Genomic DNA, 23,636 nt, shown 5'->3' on the forward strand with positions numbered 1-23,636 from the left:
ACTGATCTTGGACAATGCACACCCGATTGGCCCCAAAATTGGCGCCCCTTTCGGTATTTCTTTAGCTTTATTGAAGAAGAAGTTGATTTACAATGGGATTCTCCCAATCCCAATCCCTTTCGATATTCCAACTCCCTTTGTTGTTCAAAATCACCAACAAGTCTTTAACCTGATTTGTCCCTTGTTTCGAGAAATCAACTGGCCTTCACCCGCTTTGATGGAGATGGAAAATGCCCCAATTTCAATTATTTGTTGGTCCCTCCACTTGACCTAGTGTCTTACAATTCTCTAGCTTAAATTCCAAAAAATAAGGATCTAGAATCCCTTTCTAACTGAGGCATTCACTCCACGTCCTCTACATGGGTCACAATAACAACCTAAGTAAGTGCTTGATGGCTCAAGGTAATCTTTACATACCCATGGTGCAACGCAAATGCAATTGTGCTAACATTACACCTAATTTAGCACCAAATATGAGTGCTTGCCACTCTATATAGCTACACAACCATGTCATTCTGGCCAAGCACTACCAACATCATTTAGCAAAACAAGCTCTATTAGCAAAATTAATTGTCCTTCAAACGCAATGGGAATCATAACAATCAAAATACCTGGATTCATGATATACAACAGTAGCATTATGTTGCATAATTTACCCTACTTTTCTTGTATCTTTCCATGTGAAAAGCATAATCTTTTCAACCATAGAACTTATTTTTCCCCATGTCTATGACATATTCACATTATCCAAGGCTTGATGTTAAAGTTGGAGTCCAGAGCTCAAGCGTCTTTACTTACCAAAGATATGGCAACATTAGGATTTCATGACTAGAGCCTTGAGTTCAAACTTTTGATATTTCTCCTTTTGCCTTTCTTTGAGATTTTTCCTCCAGTATTTTGGTAACTCCTTACTTTGAGATTTTTCCCCAAGTATTTTGGTAAATCCCACATATGAGATTTCAAATAATTTTCATATTAATTGGAAAATAGCAAACGCAATACATTTATCCATATGAGTGCAATCCATTCAAACCCTAGTGTGTGTACACCAAATGACGATACAACACAAGGTGGAAGTATCAAATTTATCCATTTCGCATTTCAAATCAACATGCTTTCAGTGTAAAAGTTTCCACCCCACCCAATCATCCAACTTGATTTGTTCAGTCCAAATAATGTATTGGTTTAGGTAAGATTCTTGGATCTAATAAGCTAGTAATTCACATTTTAAAAATTTGCAATTTTCTTGTACAGTTGGCATGAGTGATAGCTTCTCTCTACCGAATCGTTACTTTTCCAAGTTTTTTTTTATGTGGCTTAAACTTTTCAATATTAACATACCCAATAACTATTGGAGTCTCCCACTCCTCCAAAACCAGTGACAGATTGTTGTCCACTGCCTGAACCATATGGTATGTCATGCGAGTGTAACCGATATTTGGTACGCTCATGCATCAGCTTCACAAGGCTGCCATAAGTCACCTGAGACAGTGAAAAAAAAAAACAGTTGTTGATGGCTGCTCTATGATAAATGCAAGCACTTGCAGACTGCAGACTGCAAATTTGACGCTGGACACATTTGGGATATGCTGATGAGATTAACAATGGTGGCAATCGTGTATTACTCCGTGACTGCAGACTACAAATTCAACACTGGACATAGCTTGAACATCCTGATGAGATTAACAATGGCCACAATCCTGCATTCCTTGGTATGCAGCTCAAATTTTCCACTGACCACAATTTGGGACATTCTGTTGAGATTAACAATGGCAACAATCTTGTGTTACTTGATGACTGCAGAGAACAAATTTGACACTGGACACAGCTTGGGACATCCTCATGAGATTAATAATGGCCACAATCCTGCATTACGTGGTATGCAGACTACAAATTTCACACTGGACACAATATGGGACATTCTGATGAGATTACAATGGTGACGATCCTGTATTACTTGGTGGCTGCAGACTACATATTTGACACTGGACACGATTTGGGACATTCTGATGAACCGCTATCCTGTATATTTTTGGTATGCAGACCACAAATTTCATACTCGATACGATTTCGGATATCCTGACCAGAAAACGATGAATTTCGTGTAAGCTAAGAAAACACGTTCATACCTGGATTCCTGGTGTGGAAGATACAGTCTCGGAATCGCTCCCGGAGAGGTCCGAATGCCAGAACCAGAGGCCAGCAATGACTAACCAACACAGAGACGCTGCGAGAGCGGAGGAGAGGAGCCAAGGGAGAATTCGATGCTGTTTGGTAGGAGGGGAGGGCCGGCGGGCGCTTGATCTGGAGGAGACAGACGAGGCCGACGCTGATCGCGCGGCAGCAGCTCTGGAGCGCAAGGAAGCGGGCTCCAGAGGAGCCGCTAGAAAGGTCGCCAGGACGATGGCTTTCTGTTGGATTAACAGGATACACCCCACAGGCACGTTCAAGCTCGCCCAGGCAACAGGCCTGTGAGACCCTTTCTGCAAAAAGAGAGACACAACACAGCAGACAAACGCGCAGAGAGAGAGAGAGAGACAACACACCACAGCCAATTGGCCGCCTCCAAATCAGCAGGATGCCACTTTCTATCATCTTATTGGACGCTAGCTTCTGATGTGGCATTGCTTCTTATTGGATACTCGGTTTTGATGTCACTTTCTTCTCCCACGTGGCAAGTATTGATTAAAAGACCCGCTGTGGGCCCGGTTCATAGTGAAATTTCTTGTGAGAGGAGTGAGTAACTCTTCTTTCTTGGCTTTCTTTATGGGTTGAATGGGTAAATGGGTTCTAAAGAATACAGCAAATTTGTTGAATAGGAGTTTTCTTCCCAATAGAACTTTAATTTGAAGATTGTTTTCTATCAAAAACATTTGGGGGATAGTGGCGTCAATAAACTTTTAAGGTATAGTGGTAAGAGAAAAGGTGTCTCGAACAAAGAAAGAGAAGTACTTAGAAACATTTTAGGTGTAGTGGAGAGAGAAAAAGAGGTGTTTGGAAAGGATAGGAGAGGTTGAGGGAGCATTTGTTTTTTTTTTTTGGGAGGGGGAGCGACAAAGGATCTTGAGCTCTTACAAGACACACAACACATAGAGAATACACACAAGATAGTTTCCAATGGAGACAAGATACCATGATATCTTGTCATGCAATGCTATTGGTGCCAGTTTCAACTTATACAAGGCTTTGTGTAATGTACACACATAATCAAGGTGAACCATACTCTCATAACCTTGTGGTTACTCCATGTATACTTTTTCTTGCAACTAACCATGCAAGAATGCATTCTTTATATCCATTTGATGCAAGACCTAACCTTTTGCTATATCCATTTGATGTAAGACGCAACATTTTGCTACAACCACTGCAATGATAGCTCTTACAATTGCCATCTTTGCTACTAGAGCAAATGTCCCCTCATAATCAATTCCATAAGTTTATGCATAAACTTTGGCAACTAGTCTTACTTTGCACCTACTCACACTTCCTTTTATATTATGCTTTACTTTATAACCCCACTTGCAACCTACAACTTTCTTTTCCTCAAGCAATGGCACCGAATCCCAAGTCTAATTTACATTCAATACAAGCATTTCTTCGTCCATGGCTTTCTCCTAGTGCTCATAACCAATCACTTCCTCAAAACAAGTGGGCTTAACTAATTTTATAACCTTTGCCATATATTTATAATGGCAATCAACATAACTCTTATATATCAACTTGTGCATAGGATACCTTACTCTTCTTAACATGCGGACTTGTGGAACACTCTACAATCTCTTTATAATATCAGTCCTAGTTTTCCTTACACCAAGTATACAAACAGCTGGAATACCAAACTCCTCATCCATACTCTAATCTAAGCCCTCAGACTCACCTATTCACATACAACTTGCCATTTCATGGTCTCTCAATAGATCTACCAAAAAAGAACTCTTCTAGCCCACTCTGTCTATGATTGTGGATGCACATTTTCTATAACCACCTTTTCTTTTACATCATCAGCAACAATTTGTTTTTAGTATACCAACTGCTCATCTCATCAAAATTACATCTTTACTCACTTGTATCTTGTGTATAATTGGATTATAATACTTGTAACCTTTTTGCTCAAGATAATAGCCAATAAATACACAATTTTCAACTTTTGGATCCAACTTCTTTCTTAGTTCATCAGGAACATGTACATATGCAATGCATCTGAATACTTTAACATGTGATCAATTTGGTTTCTTACTAGTAAACTTCTCCTCTAATGTCACATCATACACTACAATAGTGAAAGTCATGTTCATAATATACACAACTGTAGAGATAGCTTCAGCCCATTAATAATGAGGCATATTCTTCTCAACCTCCATCAAGGCTCGTGTGATTTCTGCAATGTGCATGTTCTTCCTTTTATCAACACCATTCTATTGTTTTGGAGTGTATTGGCATGTAAACTACCTTAGAATTCCATGCTATTTCAAAAAGTTAATTGGAGGTGGAGATTGGAAACTTCTTATATTTCTTGCCTAAACCATCCAAACATGTAGCCATATCATCGTCATAAACTTGCACTTTAATAGATCCAAGAGCTTCAATAATGCTCTTAATCATCAATGCATAGTCATTGATAGACAAATTGCTACGCTTGACATTGTTTAACTCATGCTTCAATTGCAACTTTCTATCATTGGTATTTGTACCAAATAGCTCGACTGGTTTATTCCATGCTTCTACAAGACTATCTGTACCCTATATATGCCCAATCATATTATCTAAAACACAAATGGAAAGCCAATACATAACTTTCTGAGCACCATGGTTCCATTCCTTAAATGCCTTGGCCTAGTCGGCTGTAGTGTTTTCCCCTTATAACTCTACAGCCTCAACATCATCTCCTTTAATGTAGTCCCAATAATCTTTACCCATAAGGAATTCAATCAATCTAAAATTCCAAGCATGGAAGTTATGCTTGTTAGGCTTATCACATTGATCATCTGATTAAATCCCTTAAACATTACGTATAAAAATCCAAAAGTATGCTAATATCAAAATACTAATTCAAATAAACGATCACTTGTACTGAACTCAAAACGTAAGCATATCCTAAGCAATACCTGTAATGTCTAACATTTTGCAAATAGTCTACCACACCCATCACCTTACGAAATGATGAGGTTTGCAGAGTTCTTGAACCTTATTAAATTCGCACATGAATAACCTCTAACTCCTAGACAAAGGCCAAAACATACCTGGAATGTGAATCTGATTGCCAAGATAATGACCCAGGGTCTGCTACACTCCCTTAACCACTCTATGTTTGCAAAGATGACTCGTCAATCAAAGATTGTATGAGAGAGATCTCCATAGTTATACTCCACAACAAGGCTTCCTTGTAGACTCTTGTGCTTGCGGCTCATAGCTCCTCACTTGGACATTGCTTTGATACCATGAAAAGATGGGGGCAAGAGAGGGAACTTGAGCTATTGCAAGACACATAGCACACAGAGATGCACATAAGATAGGAAGCTGAAAACCCTAGTCATTCTTCTTCTTCTTCTACTCCAAGGTTTCTTGACTATTTTATTTTTATGATGATATGCATGGGGTCGATTTAGACCCTTGCTTTTCTAATAATGTTTTTATTTTGATCTTTAAATTGTATGACTCTAAATAATATCGAATGTCTTCATGAGTTAGTTCTTCTTGTATTTCTCATGCTCTAGATGGGTAGAGAGAGAGAGAGCCTGCGCTACTTATGGATAGTCCAAAATGACTACACATCAAAACTTTTAAAGGGTTATTTCATGCTTACAAGGCTCATTAGTCTTGAGGTAGACCATCCTTTTATTGTGCCAAGTTAACTAGGTCTAGAGAGAGGATAGACATAGATAGAGTTCATAGACATTTATAAAGAGTACAAATAAAAATAGTGGATAATTGGGCTATGAGACTTGAGCATGTAGTACAACTATAGTGATTTCTCATCAAAGAGTATCGTCAAAGTGTATTTAAATAAGTGAATCAAATGTAAAAATCTATATCTAGACTAAAACAAAGTACTGAAAGAACCAAAACTAGATATAAGAATTTTGAAAAATTGAAGATGGTGTAGTCTCTACTCGGTGGCCAATGTAACAAAAAGCCATGAACTAGTATGTGGTTCCTAGAATTGCACATATGCACACTCTCTCTCAACAACTACCCTTAGTGGTGCAAGACATCGTGCTAGCCTAGATTATGCTGCCTCTTGCATGGAAATTTGTGGTCTTTGAAGGTCACACCCAAGTGCCTATAAAATCTGATTAATGGCAAAGCATCAAATCCAACAACCCTACACAAAAATGGTATATAAATAGAAATTTTTGAATAAATGAACAATTGCATGTTGAAGCATACTTTTTTTTTGGGGGTCGGGGGGGGGGGGGGGGGGGGGGGGGGGGAGCTACCATGTCTTAGTGGTACACATGGAAAAAACATAGCCAATGCAAACAACCTATCTTGCCAATTCAACAATAAAGGCTTTACGGAACTTTTAAATCCAAGTCAAGTGGACAATCTATTGTGCTAAAATTACAAGACTAGATTGAACTCAAGACTTGGATACTAACCAAAGTTAAAATATGAATTAATATTTCAAAGAGGTTGGAGAAGTTACTCACCAAGCCAAACCTTAGACTTGTTACAAGTACACAAACACATATATTCATAGTCAACACTACTGAAAAAACATAAATCCTATCGAAATAAGAGAGTGTTGTTTTAAGAATACCAACAAGGCATGGTAATACATATAAAGCTAGTTGACCCTATGTGCTATGTAAGGAGAAATGTGACCATGGAATATAGTCATTTTGGCAAGTAATATATCTTTATATTTGTCATGGTCACTATGTTGCTACATCAGTCATACATAGTATGTAGAGGATTGGATGTGATGCAATTGTTGAAGCCAATGCTATCTCGTGTGCAAAAAATATTGCCACTAACTATGATCATTTTTGCGTACCTAGGTGACCAATTAAGTAGTTATCTCATCTATCCATTGAGGTACCCTCATGTCCTTGTAGGGGAAAGTAGAATTGGATGAAGATCTTACTTCTTATTCCTAGCCATTGGAACGATTGTAGTAAAAGAACAATGTATGTCCATAAATGGGCCATAACAAGAGTTATACCCGTTCAATCCTTGTGTTTATGAGCTGAAAATGAAGCTCAATATGTCTAGATAGGGCAGATTTGCTGATATTTCAAGTTGCAATTGGGTAAGGGGTAGTCCTAGACCAAAACAATGTACCCTGCCTAGCTGTCCAAGAGTTGTTTTCAGTGACCACCTGTCAAAAAAATGGGCATAACTTTTGCTTCATAACTCTGATTGCCAAAGTTCTTGATTAGAATCAAAGCTTGCTTTGTTCTCTATGCTGGAGTACAAAAAGTTCTATGTCAAAGTTAAAATATCTAATTTTGAATTTCACTTTTTTGTGACTATTCAAACTATGACAACAACCTGTTTGACCCTAGTATTACCCTGTTTGTCAAATTTGATCATGGGTATGCATCATACACCTATTCCCATTGAAGTACAATATGTGTACCCTTCAAATACCATATAACCACATGTAAAAGATCAATAAACCTATAATGAATTGCAATTACTTTGTGTTCATTACCTTGTTTCACCCTGTTTTATTGCATTGTTTTTCCAAGTGATCTTTAATCTTCTTCCACTTTATCTTGAGTGGTCTTTTATAGTCCTCCACCTATAGTGAGGGATAAAATAGTGGACGGGGAACCTAAATGGGATTTGAAACTCTAGAAGGTGTGCAAAGCTCCTTCCAAGCTAGGTTGTGCACCCCTACAGAGTCCTAAATAGCAAGAGAGGGTCATCTCTCTTTTGTCTTGCCATCTCATTCGACTTAGACCTTTTTCCTTGGTCAGTATGTATACATGGTAGAGCTGGTGTTCTAAAAGACAATGATACTTTGCATGGCTAAAATAAAGCTTTGGGCATTCAATGAGATATAGGAATTTGAAAGTTGAATGAAATGAACAGGGCTGAGAAAGGTTTACCTAAGTAATCTGTGACTCATTGATCTACTTAACTCACATTTTACAATTTTCTTGGGTATCTCAATGTATAAGATCATAAGAAATCAAAATTCAGAGATTAGCTAATTACATTAGCAGGAACTTAGTGAAACTTTTTGATTGGAATGTACCATCATACATGTTTCAATCATGAAAGATATCAATGATCAAAATCAAGCTGAAGGGCTAAATTATCCATCATTTCATGATAGAGATTCAATTAACAATGAATAGGCATTAGGTTTTAGCATAAGTGGACTGAATTCATCAATCAAGCAAAGAGGACATGCCCAATTCAACCCCTCCTTTAGCAATTAGCTAAGCCCAACAACCATGTAATCCTTTTATTGATTAAGAGTCCACTTAAAGTCTTCAAAAAGCTTCAAGAATGTGAATCTTGAACTATGGTTGGTTGCATTAACTGAAGAATGATCAAATACCCACATAAATCTGAACCAATGCCTTCAAATAAAGCTAAAGATCAATCAAAAGTTTTAAAAATGCTTCAATTATTGATTGGAAATAAGAATTTAAGTGATTTCAGTAATCCATAACTACCTACGCATTCAAGAAGAAAGAAATGCTATGAATCAATGTCTATTGCTCCAACGTTAGATCAATCTTGATGGAATGGCCTTGTACTTAATGTTCAGAAGTAAAAGACTTCATAATCCCCATGATTAAATCACAAATTGAATAAAATTTTGAAGAATTTCGTGGCTGCCCTATTTTCCCCCAAATTAAAAACTAAGAATCCTCTAAATCTTATCCAAATGCTTGAATCTTTCTTTCTCATTACATGATGAAGGTTAAGAGCGTTTTTTCAAATATATTTGAGTACAAGAACCATGAAATTTACAAGAATTAAGCAAGATTTAGCTTGTTATCCATGAACTCCATGGCTAGGGTTTGGAAGAAGCTTCAAGAGGAGAAAATGGTTCAATGTCTAAACAATAAGGTAGAAGAATGTTTCTAGGAGCGTAAAGAAGTAAAAACCCCATGGAATCTTGAAGAAATTGTTAAAAATTGACTGCTATCTTGAATACTTAGCAAGGGGAGGAGAGAGAATCCATGGTTGACCTTAAATCTTCAAGAATAATTGAAAGAATGACCTTAGCTTGTTGGAGAATCTTCAGAGAATGCCTAGGACCAATCTTGAAGCACCAAAGAGGAGATCTTAGCTATTAATCATTGCCAATTTGCTACCCAAAAAATGTGGTGCAATTTTTGTTGATCATATTGATACTTCCACCTCTCTGCTTGAACTATTTGAAGGTCTGAGATTGCTCAAAATGCTCTAGAGGAAGTGAAGAGTGATTTTATAAACTCAAATGAAGAAGTTCTTGGCGTGGAAGAAATATCTCAGTAAGATTTCAACGATGGAAGCTTGGGATAGGCTGAGAAAGAAGAGAGAAATGGTTGATTAGCAAAAATTAATCAAGTTTAAGCTTTTCTTAGACTCTATTGGCCTCTTCTTGTCCACGAGCTATTAAAATATCCAAGATCCCTCCATTTCTTCTTTAGATCTTCTCCAAGAGCTCCAAAAATAGTGAAGACTAACTATAGGAAACCCTGACTAGTCACACTTTAAACTGTACCAAGTCTTGTAATCAAATCTTGAACTCTAGTTACCTTGGATGGTGTTGGTAACTAGATCTAGGCTTGAAAATGACCTTGGCACGAATCAAATTCAAGGCTCTGATACCATTGAAATGAACTTAGCCTAGACTGAATTAAAATATCAAGAAAACAAGAAACAACTATTGAATCAAGTGGTCATAGCCACATGCCATAGATGAAAATGTATTAAATCTACATCACAATGAAGCCATAGCTAGAAGAAATCAACAGTATAATGAGAATCATGGATGAGAGGCTATTGTAAGAAATCCACCTCTTGCTATTGTGGGCATTGTGTGCCCTCAATGTTGGTGGGAAAGGCAAGAACCCTTAAGCTCTAAGAAATGGAGAAGTTTATAAATGTGCTAAAAGATATTTACAATGGCACAGTCTTGCTTTTATATTCCAACCCTAATTAAGCTAATTTTCCCTAAGCTAAAGGGTAAAAAGCTTTTATTATAGAAATGAGGGAGAAGGACAAGAGGTTGCACACATAGACAACATCGCACCAAATCAACCCTAGGTTCTTTCCATTGTTATTATTATGTAGTTTAAATGTGAGTTCGTTGTTGGCTTTAATTGAAGTGGATAGATGTGCAAAGTATCCTCCGATTTTGGACACCTCATGGTGCTCCATAGCTCAGTAGGTTGATTCAAAATTTACAATATCCTAGAGGGGTGTCCGGAAAGAGCATGCTTCTCTATAGCATGTATCATTGAATGATAGTATTAAGGAAACATTAGCAAATACTAAATAATGTAAGAAAACATTAGATAGTGATTAGTGCAAATATTTCTTTTTCATGTATTAATAGATGATCCCCATGTTTTAATCAATCATTAATGGAAATTTAAATTGACCTCAAGTTACTACTCTTTTTAACGTAAGAAGAACTATATTCAATCTTGAGGACACATAAGTATCGATTTACTTTGAATTCATTCCATTAAAGTTCCTACTAAAAGAAGGATTTATCTAGAGCAGGGAAGAAAACATACATGTTTATGAGCTTCCAACCTAATTATCAAAGACACTAATCCTATATTTTTTATTCTCTAAGGATTACGGCTAAGAAACTATAGAAAATTGCCATAGAGGAAGGAACTACTTATGTCAAGGGAATTCTCTTTCCTTCCATCTACATGAAGTACTCTTCATGGCCTTATAAGAATATAAGATAATTAGATTCTTAAGAAGGAGTTATGATCGAAACAATCATAGCTAAAAGCATTTGATAATCTAAACCCAAACTATTCACATAATCAAAGGGCCAAGGGTTCTCAATCAAAAGAGAGCAATTAATTAGAAGACCATTAGAATTAAAGACCCTAGAGTCAGAAACATTGGATATAATCTAGAAGATGATTTTCCCTTCAAGGGTTATGACAACCCCTTTGGTCAAATTCATGACAACTCAAAAGGTAAATGAAACCTTATATTGGAAGGTTACTATCAGAGCAAGTCCCAAACTATTTGGATTGCATTCAAAAGGACTATTTGATTTCCCAAAAAGATTGATTTCAACTTTTCTTTGTATTCATTCCTAAGATTACCGAACGAACCTCATGTTCACGAGTTAATTAAAGAGACTATTTTCATATGTTGAATTAATTGTGTTAAGTAATTAGATAGTTAAGAAATTTCATCTTAAAAGGGAAGCAAGTGGGTGAATCGATGATGGATCCGTTCTATGGTAGGTTGGGAGAATCCTTGATGGACCCATCTATGGTAGGGTGGCTTAGATAAGCTAAGAGGGTTTTAGCAGAATGGTATGAAAAACATATTAGAAAGAGCTAAAATGTGATCGTCCTAGGAAGGTTGCTTTAGAATTGATATTGTACCATTCTAGGGGGTTGGGGTGAGACTTTGCCTTTTGGGAAGAGAGATCGATACATTAACTCCCCCTCATTTCTCACCCTCTTTGAACCAATGTGACATAGGTTTGATTTGATTCAGGTTGATTTGTAAAAGCTCATGATCGACACTCGAAAAATTGTTAGGTGACCATAGTATAATAGACAAAAACCTTATCATTAGGTCAATCCTCAATGGGAATCAAGCAAACCTTTCCTTACGAGGTAGACTTAAGTGATCTTAGGTAGCAAAGTTTGTGATATTCTAAGGGAGTTTTGCATGGTGTTGCGTAGGTCCAGGGCTACCCAATTGTGCCATCAAGGGAGCATTTGATAAGCACATTACATGTGATGTTAGGGAATTAAAATTGTGATGGGTGTAGGAAAATGTGTTTGCAATCTTATCTTAAGGAAAAGTCGAATGCAAGATAAATTGTCAGCTGATGAATAGAGGGATTTTCTTTAAAAGAATGACAAATATTGGGAAAATTTCATTGTATTCCAAGAAATTTTTATCTTTGCAATGCACTCCCTAGATTTTGATTGGTCATGAGACTCTTGGAGTGTATATATAATCTTCTGGGCATTGTATCAAGAATGACAATGAATGCAAAGCCAAATTTACTACTACAGAAATGCCAACTGTCTCATTTATTTACAAAATGATCTCAAAAGTATTAAGTGGGTGGAAGGCCTTAAGGTTTCAAGCTATTTATCTTTGAGGAAACATGCCTAAACCCTACTCTAAACATAGGTAGAGAGTGGATTTGTTAGAATCGCTATATATACAATCAAGTGATCTAAATTGTCCCGGTCGAGTGTATTGCCATCTTAGGGTGCTCACGCCACAATAACTATTATAAAGATGGCATTCCAAAATTTCCCTTTAAATACATAACTTTAGATGTCTTTGTTGAACCACTAGCCTACAAAGTCCAAGGTTAAACTCATTGTAATTGAAATCGCTATTTTGATCAAAATAATCTCTATCCTTATGTATTACCATTTTGCCTATGGAAAATTATGAATAATAAAGATATCATATATTTTCTTTTCAAATTGTGTATTTATTTTTGCAAGATCAAAGTTCCTTGATAGTATTTCTTTGCATCTTTCATCACACGATTGTATAAAAGTATAAACAAAGGATTTGAATAAAGTATGCAAAGATTAACTTTATGTATTGGGAAAACCTAGGGTATTACATCTACTCCAAATCCTCTCAAGATCAAGGAGAAGAAGTTTCTCCTCAAGCAAATCAAACACCTGAGTTTGATGGCAAAGGGAGATATGTGGCAACAGATGCTAAAGTCTAGATTGAAACAATAGGAGACTACTTCCTCAGCTTTTAGAACTAGTCCTGCAAATCAAGCTAGGATTTCTAGGCATTAAGCTGATAGGCGAGGCTTGATTACAATGGAAATAGTGGTGTAGGGATGAAGGAAGATCTGAGATAGCTACCACTTGGGAGTAGCTAAAAGAAGTCATATGTGGGAGATACCTTCTCCTAGCATATCACACTACGAAAATGAATGATTTATTTACCTTATGTCGATTAGGATTGAGCTTAGAGACTTGTCACTCAAAATTCGTTACACTTCAGAAATATGCCCCACCCATGGACAATACTCAACAATTGACCAAGTTCTATCACAAGTTAAACCCACCATTGGATACCCAACTTCAAGCAATGCAGCCCACGAAACTTTAGGATGCATTGCTTCAAGCCAAGCCTTTGTACCAAGAGATCCAATATAAATGAAAGAGCAAAAGACATTGGGAACAAGATGCCCCAAACAGAGGATCATTTGCCTTCATTAAGAGAGCTCAAGATCAATAGGAGGCCAGTTCAAGGAAAATGGCTAAGAAAAGTACAACATTAAATTTTGTTTCCACAATTAGAAATAGTGAGTCTTAATGGTGTTACCATTGTAACAAGCCTAAGTATTTCAAGAGGGAGTGTCCAAAGGTGAACTAGACCTTCCATCAAGGGTGATTCCATGGATAGAACACGAGGGACAATGACCAAAGGGGAAGGAAAGATTACCATAGTTCATTTGAGGAACAAGAAGAAGAGGAACCCACTATGAAGATTGAAATTGAGAAAGGAACCGCTCGTGGTACTCTCAACAAGCAAGGACCAAATCGCCAATTTTTAGTTATTCAAACCCCCACAAACTATCACGGTAAGAGTTTCCAAATTCTCATTAATTATGGAAGCACTCATTCCTTCATCTCACCAAAATGTGCAAGAAGTTTAGGAATAGAAATTGCACTTACATTCAAGCTTTTAGTTGAGTTAGCCAATGGAAAAGAAGTCATCTCATCACAAAAGTCTAAAGAAGTGGAATTTGATCTAGGTAATGAGGCTACCAATATGAGGTTTTGTGTCACGAACTTGGGTGCTTATAAGCTAATTTTAGGGATGGATTGGCTAATCCCCAATGATCCCATAGCCATTATGGGAAAGGCCTTGTCATATTTTGAAATACAAAAGGAATCCAAGTGACTACACAAGGCAAAGTTGGAAGACCAAACATTGAATGAGCAAAAGCTTCAAGGAAAACCTTGACACATTTCGAAATACGAAAGAAATCCAAGTGACTACACATGGCAAAGCTGGAAGATTGAAGATTCAACTAGAAAAAGCTTTACACATGTCCAAGGTTTAAGAAAAGGATTATCAATCTACATAATCAAGCTTAATAAGGTTAACCAAGACAAGGAAGTCGAAGAAGAACCTTCTTGGATGAAGGAATATGTCGATGTTTCTCTTGCTGAATTGATTAAACTTCCTCCAAGAAGGGAAGTTGACCATGAGATTGATAGAACAGTGGCAAGGCATCCTTATTGCATCCCGAAAATATTGAATTGAAGGAGTAGCTTAAGCAAATACTAGACCAAGGATACATTCAACCAAGTAGTTCACCATGGGGAGCCCCAATTCTATTTCACAAGAAGAAGAAAGGTGCTATTCATCTTTTCTACCATGCATTGAATAATGACAATCAAAAACAAATATCCAATTTCCAAGATCGATAAGCTTCTTGACAAGCTAATACTTTCTCAAAAATTGGCTTAAGATTGGGCTATTATTAGATTAGAATCAAAGAGAAAGACCACTTCAACTTAAGATGTGGACATTATGATTTCATTGCAATGTCCTTTGGTTTGACTAATACCCCAGCCACTTTCAATAGGATGGTGCAAGATATTTTCAGGCCCTACCTTGATGAGTTTGTTCTAGTATTCTTTGATGATATTCTAACTTATTCCAAAGAAGAAGGAATTCATGAGGCATATCTCATAATTGTATTGGAAACATTAAGAATGCACAAGCTTTATGCCAAAAAGAGCAAGTGTGAATTTTTTAAACGGTAGTTGGATTTATAGTATCCGAGCAAGGGGATTGCAATAGATCTAGCTAAAGTTAAAGATATACAACAGTAGTTGCCTCCAAAATCTGTCAAAGAAGTACAAAGTTTTCTTAGTTTGACTAGATTATATAGAGTTTTTATAGAGGATTGTGCCTTGGTAGCCACACCTCTCACTGACCTACTCAAGAAGTAGGTTTCCATTGCGTGGATTTCACTTGAATAGTCCAGCTTTGAGAAACTCAAGCAGAGCCTAGTGACAACTCCTATATTAAAGCTTCCTGACTTAAGTCAGGGCAGCAGGATGAGAGGATAGTCACCCTCTCGTGGAGGAGGATTCGGATGGTGGGCCTTCAGAGGAAGACATGGCAACTGGACCCCTATGTTTTCTGAAAGGAGCTCATGGAGTGGCGCCTTTGGATCTGCGAAGGCAGACCGCTTGATGAGCTCAAGTGGGATCCGGGAGAGTGGCTATGGCCGACCACTGCAGTCGCCAAGAAGCCACCCAAGTTTCTAGAGTACACTACCAGAATTGATAGACATGTACTGATGCAGGAGGATATGGATTGGGTGCCGTCACGTAGCAAGCACTGGGCAGAGCACATCATCACGGAGCCTTTCCGACTGACCTTCTGGCACTGCTTATGGGATAGCTAGAGACTGAGGAGGGTGTCGTATTTCTTATGGCTGATGGCACATGGAGGCTTGGTGCTGGGATGCAGAAGGAGAGAGGTTGTAAGTGTTGCACAAAACAGCCTCTAGAAACCCCAAAGCACTGCCTTTGGTCATGTGAGGAGGGGTGCAGCTTGTGTGGAGAGGAGCATGCTGCATCTTTCGCCACATAGCACCCAGCCTTGGATGTATCTCATGGGGAGCTTTCTATTGGCAGACAGTCAACCAGAGCCGTCACCTTCTGTATGAGGCTGGGATACAAGACATGATATTCATTATCGAGGCAGGGTCGTGTGCAATGGTCGATTTGGAGGCTTTACCCATCCACCAGGTACTGGAGTCCACAACAGATCGTTCAAGATATGCGAGATCATAGGGAGTCTTACTGGATGGCATATCTGGAAGGTGCAGTGTCAAGAGGCTTTCAGCGGAGAGAGACTTTCAATACAAGTGACCTTAGCAAAGCTTTGGACCTCCATCATCTACTCCCTCTGCAACCATTGGGATTAGGTGCATGGTGAGTCCAGGGCTCAACAGGAGCTCCGTTGAATGGTCTTTGTGATGAAAAAATTTAGGCCTTATATTCTCTATGAGAAGGTAGTATTCTTTATGAAGGCGGAAGGACTTAGATTGTTGTTGAACAAGTTGCAGCCGCCTGACTATATTAGCAAAGTGGTTAATAACTTTGCAGAAGTTTGATTATGAGATTAGAAGCAAGCCACTGAAGCTGCAGGGTATTGTAGAATGTCTTGTGGATTTCAAGGAGCCAAAGGAATTTCTAACTAAGAAAAGTAATATTAAGGCTATTTAAAATCGACACAGCTTCCATCCCTTCCTGGTATATATGGCTATAACACATCATTTATCTGCAGGAGGATTTGGGGTTGCTTTATCGAAGTCTGAAAATGGAAAGATCAAGCAACAAGTATTACACTTTTTTTTAAATTATAGCAGGTGTCTTGTATATCGAAGAGGAGTAGATGATATCTACTTGTGTGTACACGATGAGGTACCATTTATTCTTGAGGAGTGCCATCGATTTTCCAAGATGCTTTCAGTTATGTTAAGTGTTGTGATGTCTGTCAAAGTCATGATGCGAGAGAAAAGTGTAGACGATCTCTAAATCCCATTTTGGTTATGTTACCCTTTGAAAAATAGGGTATTGATTTTGTGGAACCAATATACCCTTCATCAACTATGCGAAAGTGGTATATCATTGTAGCAGCGCACTACTTTACAAAGTGGTATGAAGCTCGAGCAACGGTGAAGAACAATGCTAAGGAGATGACCAGTTTCATTATGGAACAAATTGTTTGTCGTTTCGGTCCACCAAAGGAGATTGTGTTTGATTGAGGGATACACTTCTTAAACAAGGTTATAGTGGCCCTAACTGAAGCTTTGAAGATTAAGCATAATAAGACTACCTTGTATAATCCTTAAGCAATATTCCCCAATGGAATCCTCGAAGATGATGGTATACTCTCGAAGGTATGTATTCATATACTTGCTATTCTCCAATGTGATTTAGCAAACAAAGGTACATCAATAAAACCAATTAAATATTTCTGTTTGTGCTTGTGTTTGCAATGGGGGCCTTGATTCATGTGGCTACTCTTCCTCAACATGGTCATGCTCAAAGTTCGACCCCTCTTCATGTATTGGCTCTCTCGACTCTTTAGGGGGAGGATGTGCTCACTGCTCTAGCTCCCCAAACCCTAGCAATTCAAGCTCTCACATGGTTAATCTAGTCGTGATCAAATGAGCTCTTTGTTCCTCCACTCATGTGCTAGTGCTAGGTTTGGGTGCCTTGGCATGGAGCCCATGTTTAAGTACTCTTCTTACTAGCTCTAATACTTTTCTTGACGCGACCACCTCCATGGCAAGTATTCTTGAAACATGCTCCACATTTTCAAAGACTCATACTTTTCCAAAAAATATGGTCCATGAGCATATAATATATGCTGCAAAGGTATAGAGCATTGATTTAGAACATCAAATTATATAAATATAAAAGCATATACGAGTAGTAGAGTTGAAGGCATACCATGTGGTGGGTGATGTTGGTTTCTCCATCATTCAAGGTTCTACAAGAAACTAGTAGAAAATCACTTGTACAGACCACAAAGAGCTGAAAAGCTAAGATTAACCATGTATAAGGAAGATTTGAACCCATGACCTCAAGGTTATGAGCCTTCCAAGCTACCAAGCTTCTCTAGCCCAACTAGCTAACCTCTCCTTTAATGTAATTATTACATTATTTTTCAAAAGTTGGTCTCAAGATTGAATCAAATAACTATGCAAAGAGAACCATCGAATGAGCAAGATACAATTACAATCCATCTCACGTTCATTCAACATGATATGTACATAAAGGAAAGAAAAAATTCTATAAAACTAACACAAGAGAATAACTTGGAGAGCTTAAGAAAGAAACGATCATAGTTAAAGGTGTGTTCTAGTACAATATTGGCACCACACTACACAAGATGACACACCCATGACAATCTCATCAAAACTTTCAAAAATGTAGACAACACTAACTAAGAGATTAAATATATAGGCTTCATTGCGACAATGATAACAAGAGAGCCATTTAGCTCTAGTATCAAACCTCAATAGCTGAATAAGACCTAACAGAGGTCATAGAACCACCAAGAATGGCTTCTCCACTACCAATCTTTGATGAAATTGGGCTTAAAGGACAATTTCCAAGAGCAAATTGAAGAGCACATTGGCGAAGAGCCCTCCTAAATTTTATGACAACTAGATCCAAAAGTAGTCAGCCACATGATCCAAACTTTTAGATCATAAATTCACCATGTGCCCAATGAGATTTCCTTGGAGATGGCAAAGATGGATGAACCTAAAAGGAATCCAAAATATCTACTAGGGAATTCAAACCAACACAAATCAAGGCTAATGTTCCTATAGCCCGTGACTTTGTAATCCCTTAGAACCTCAAGAGAGTACTTTCCATATCCACCATCATTGATAGGCTCATCACTTTAGAAACTTTACAATGGAGATATGGCTCGATCAAATCCACAAAGAAGCTTTTGTCAAGGGTAGTAGTAAGATACCAAAGCATAGTGAGCTAAATATGCACTTAAGACCAAGTATATACACAACAACCAATCAATATGGAGGCACATTATTTTGGACACTAATGACTATGCGTGGTTTGCTTTTTCAAGATAACTGTTAAAGAGAGCTTACCTAACTTCTTGTTCATCCAAGGCAACATGGAGCTTCATTTGATCCTAATGTGTAGAAGAGATCTATTTACCTCTCAAAGATCCTAAATATCAATATCAAGGACCTTGACTCCACCTACTTACATCAATGAAGGGACTTGGTACTATCATTTGGAGCCTTTATCAAAATATTTAGCATGTGTCCAAATCTAGCTTTTCAGGTTTGATATCTATTGATTCTTCTATTAAAACAAAAGCCCAAAATGTTTAAAGAATGACCACACCCCTAATGTTTGATGTGTGTGTCAAAGTTGAAGGAAGTGTGATGACTACACATTCATTCCTTCACCAATTGGATCAAGTGTGAGACACTCCTAGGAGGTTCTTACTTGCCTAGTATTAGACCCTTCTCCCAATCACACTACATGAGTACTCACTATTAACATTGTTAGGTTAGGTACTGTCTTGAGGGAGAGTATGAGGTTTTATTTTAGTTGCCTTTGAGACGCCCCCATCACCATCCACATCCATCTCCTTTCCCTTAGCAACTTCCAATCCAACCGTTATCTCTTGATCATTCATGTCCCCCAAGTTGAAGTTTTCAATGCTTGCCCAATATGCTACCTCAAAATAACATGCCATGGGACTAGCACTTGTCTAAGGAGAGGGATAATGTTAATTCCCAATAAGGCTAAAGGTGAAATTTATTATAGTGAAATCAAAGAAACAATTAAAGCAATCAAAGGAATCAATAGAGACAAGGAGACCCAGAGAAGGAAGACTAAACTTTTTGAAAAGTAATGGAAAAACACAAGTAATAGAAGCACATAAATCAAATACTTAAAGTAAATAACAAGATCTTATTTGAGCCCCCTACCATACAAAATCAATAGAGATAAGGAGGCCCGTAGGAGAACTATAAATTTTTTGAAAAGTAATGGAAAAACAAGTAATAAAAGTACATAGATCAAATACTTAAAATAAATAACAAGATCGTATTTAAGCCCCCTACTATACATTTCAAATAGAAGTGAACCAAACTCACTCCCAAGCACATTGTAATATCTCCTAAAGTTATACTTTGTATTTTGAGGTTTCTATTCAAAGGCAATTATGCTTAGTATTTTGAAGCCCCAAGGTTTCAATTGAGGGGCCTATGATTCAAGGGGAGGAAGCTAGTTTCATATTCTCGTGGAACAAGGACATCAAGGAGAGGGCAACAAGGGGAGAAGTTGTTAGGACAGTATCCTGAAATAGCACAAGCAACATTTTGGTGGGACGAACAGGATCGATCGTCAATGCTTCAACAAGGACTAGCAGTTCAACAGCTACACAAGATGTAAGAAGTTCCCTCCCCACTCCACTGTTCACAAAAATTTCAGGTACAGTGTCAAACAATTGTCACGTTGAAAAAAAGATATTTGGAAGAAAACGATTTTTAGACTCGGAAGTTAGAAATACAAAATCTGATTACAAAGATGTGTGATTCGTGATGGTTGACGGATTTTGGCCTCAGATTTTAGAAAATCTTTCCAGTCGCTGAACTTTTGAGGTTTTCAGTGCCCAAAGTATAAGCATATGGAGCTTGCGAAAGCGGCCGCGAACATGAATCCACTACATCTTACAAGGATCAAAGGGGAAGCTTAGCAAGACCGCAACATAGCTCGAATTCCGCCGAATTTATAGCAGACACGAGAGGGACTCAGAAAATAACCAAATGTGTTCGCCTAGAATGTTGTAGAGGTTGACAAAGCAAGCTGCAGGTTACATTACGTTATCAGAGACTATATCAATAGGTCCTTATAATAAGACCCAGGTATGGCGACTCATAGTTTACATCAACAACGTAGTACAAGCTGGCCGAGATGACCAACGTTTACACTTACAAAATGAGATAATGCTTTCCTGCCATATCATCTGTGCGGGAGAACATTATCGTGAAGAAAAGACAGTCCTATCCACTTTTGTTGCTTGCCGACTAGCCAGTTGATAGTCCTCTTGGCTAAGGAGGGACCACCTGCTCTGGGAACGTTGTAGTTACTGAGCTGAGTGGATGGGGTCACGAGCTGAGCTCCGGAGAAGGAAGCTGGGTCGGCTGGCTCAGCTGCCCAGCCGCAAGGAGGTAGCTCAGTCTCTGAAAGTGAGCGCCGGCTGGCACTCGCCTTAAGCTTGACAGACTCGGAGCTCAAAGGGTGCCGGAAGGAGTGAGCACGCCTTCGGTCGGAATGCGTGCTCGACGGAGCGACGCTGCTGTAGCCGTGAGATGACGGCGGCAAAGCCGCAGGCTGCTGCAGGTCGCATCCATGATCTTCGTCGTCAACGTCCTTCAGATCGATGGAAACCCAGACCTCGTCCTCGACATACGACTGTACATGGCGTCGGCGGCGGCCGAGCGCCTCGAGCTCCAACTCTGACCCTCGGCGGGTGTGACCGAGACACCTGTCGTCTCGACTGCAGGGGCTGCCGGCACGCCGGAAGAACGCCAGATCCTCGTGGAAGGGCGTGCGGCTGCTCATCTCGAGAAGGTCTGCCGGAGCCGCATGAGCTGCCGACGACAGATCCTCTGCCGTGCACTCCGATAGTGTAGTTCTGTGGCCAGGGGCCTTGGGTCGTCTCGGCGTGCTGGAGCGCCTGTGCAAGGGCGTCGGGGCGATAACCACCTCTAAACTGCAGGGGTCCAGCACGTACTCGTACGACCCCACTGAATACGATCTCCTCGAGCCGTTGATATGTTTGGTTTCACTGCCCCCGTCGCCGCCGACATTATCCACCACCTTGAACCGACCTAGCTGCACTGTCAGTACCTTGCCTGCATACTGGCTCTGCGGATGCTCCTGCGGGAACGCCACAGACGCGCCAGCTGCTGCTGCAGATACAAGCTCGCTATCCCTGTCCCTCAACCGCTTGATTACATCACGCACGCCATGACTATCATGATCACCTCCATTAATGACCGCGTCGGCGTCGCTTACCGTCGGCGCATCCACCTGAGCTTCTTCACCTCTCAAATGACTATCAGCAGCAGTCCCGTCGCCCCCGCTATCGCTGCTTCGCGAGCTCGCATCAAACGATAACGGCCCGTGACTGCCAGCTCCTGCCGGCACCACTGTCACAGCTGGCTCCTCCGGCAGCAGACTCCTCCGGCACAGCGGGCACGTGGAGTGAGATAACAGCCACGTGTCGATGCAATCCAAGTGGAAGGCGTGGCTGCATTTTGGCAACAGCCTCAGCCGGTCTTCCGCCTGGAACTCACACAGGCATACTGCACAGTCGGCGCCTTCTTTCAGCCCTTTCACAGACTTGTAGAAGAAGACGGGTAATGTGTCGATGAAGGCCTGCTCCACTCCCGAGTCATGGAGATGGAACAGTTGCTGCAGCTGGCCCTGCAGTGCAGTAAGAGTCACAATACTGTTGGGGTCCCTCCGCGGACTTCTTACAATACACCTGATAAGCAAGTGCAGGCAGCCCGACAAGAAGAAGATGATGGTCAGGATGACCACTATCACGACTATGCTCGGGTTGATCGGGGCTTCTCGACTGGGTTCACTGAGCCTTCTGAGAGGATGAAAGGCGAGAGCGACTGCTGCAGGCGAGGCAAGGCCTGGAGTCGTGAAAAACATGATGTGAAATTGCCGGTATATCTAAACAGGGTGGGGGTTCAGAGCTGCTTCTGAACCCAAACAAAGGGGAGGGCATGAGAAATTTCTTTGATGAGAATTACTCTCATCAGCAAGGAGCCCGTCACACCAGCATCTGGCATTCTCCGACCTCAAGACAGAGAGAGGCACATGCTGCAAACCACACCACAAGAGAGAGAGAGAGAGAGAGAGAGAGAGGGTGTGTGAGCGTGCTGCGTGTGTGGGGCTCTGGGAGTCTGGAGAGAGGGACCGTGAAGGTTGAAGAAAGGAAGCATTAAAAGATGAATTGAGACATTGGAGAGACCTGAACGCCATTTGCGCTGGCGCCTTAAATGTGATCCTCCGACCCCGTTTTCTCCTAAAGGAGCTGCCTGCCAGTGCCAGCCTGCGTTAGGTGGCGCCACTTTAAATGAGACCCCTTCCCCACTGGCCAGCCTCCCGGAGAACCCCAAGGAACATGTTATTCTGGAGTCATCATGGTTCAGACTCTGGAGAAGCGTCACAAGAGCTTTACAATGTCATTGAGGTAAAACCTGATCAGTGATCATCTTTTCAGGGCCAATGACATGTCATTGTGAGCTGCCTTCCGTATGGGGATGGAGAGAATGGAGACCTTGGTTTTAACGACGGCATAATGCTTATCAAACGATTTTACTCTTCGACGAGTATAAAATCTTTAACCTTCAAAAAATGAGTCACATTTCAAAAAATTTCAAGGATACCCTTGTTAAATCAATGCAATGAAAAGTATTTTCAGATCTTCCCTTTCAAAAGGTACAAGGCACCCCACACCAAGATTTTCCCTCAAACCTTCCCCTTCAAAAGATGTTTTAGGGGTTCATGGAGAGAAGCATAAACAGAATCAGTATGTTTTCCATCAATGCTAAAGGACTTTATGAGGAGGTCAAAAGAGCCTTCTTCTAGCAGTGGATCAACAAACACAATTTTGAGATCATTATCATCCAAGAACACAAACTACGCATTTGGACTAGCTCAGAATTTCAGCATGAGTAATGCACTTGTTTTGCCAACAAAGTAAAGGGTGGAAATTCAAGGTGTCTAACTATATGACTCAAATGACAATAGTAATTCACTAGCATTCCTTGCGTGCAAGGAACACTATCCCGCTTAGTGGGGCAACAGGGAAGTGAAGCTCCCGTGCTATAGTAAGTTTGCCATCCTTGAGTGTAAAAACACCATATAATTCAC

The 23,636-nt window shown here is 39.7% G+C and overlaps 2 protein-coding genes across 2 annotated transcripts in view; both read right to left on the reverse strand.

Annotated features, from left to right (window-relative positions):
* Positions 1–19,431, reverse strand: part of LOC148019226 (stromal cell-derived factor 2-like protein) — an 81,521-nt gene extending 62,090 nt beyond the window's left edge. Inside the window, exons 1-3 of the mRNA XM_087701322.1 lie at positions 19,288–19,431; positions 2,130–2,483; positions 1,342–1,482 (exon numbers count right to left, since the gene is read on the reverse strand). Coding sequence (XP_087557448.1) covers positions 1,342–1,482; positions 2,130–2,483; positions 19,288–19,431 — 639 coding nt within the window. The remainder of the gene's footprint in view (positions 1–1,341; positions 1,483–2,129; positions 2,484–19,287) is intronic.
* An 804-nt stretch (positions 19,432–20,235) lies between these two features.
* LOC148019227 (uncharacterized) lies at positions 20,236–22,830 on the reverse strand. The gene has a single exon (XM_087660821.1). The coding sequence runs from the start codon at positions 22,407–22,409 to the stop codon at positions 20,703–20,705; it is 1,707 nt and encodes a 568-aa protein (XP_087516947.1). The 5' UTR covers positions 22,410–22,830; the 3' UTR covers positions 20,236–20,702.
* Between the last annotated feature and the right edge of the window lie 806 nt (positions 22,831–23,636).

This window comes from Lygodium microphyllum, chromosome 20 (genome assembly GCF_053477565.2).
Source record: "Lygodium microphyllum isolate KBCC chromosome 20, Lygodium_microphyllum_v1.1.10, whole genome shotgun sequence".
Taxonomy (NCBI): domain Eukaryota; kingdom Viridiplantae; phylum Streptophyta; class Polypodiopsida; order Schizaeales; family Lygodiaceae; genus Lygodium; species Lygodium microphyllum.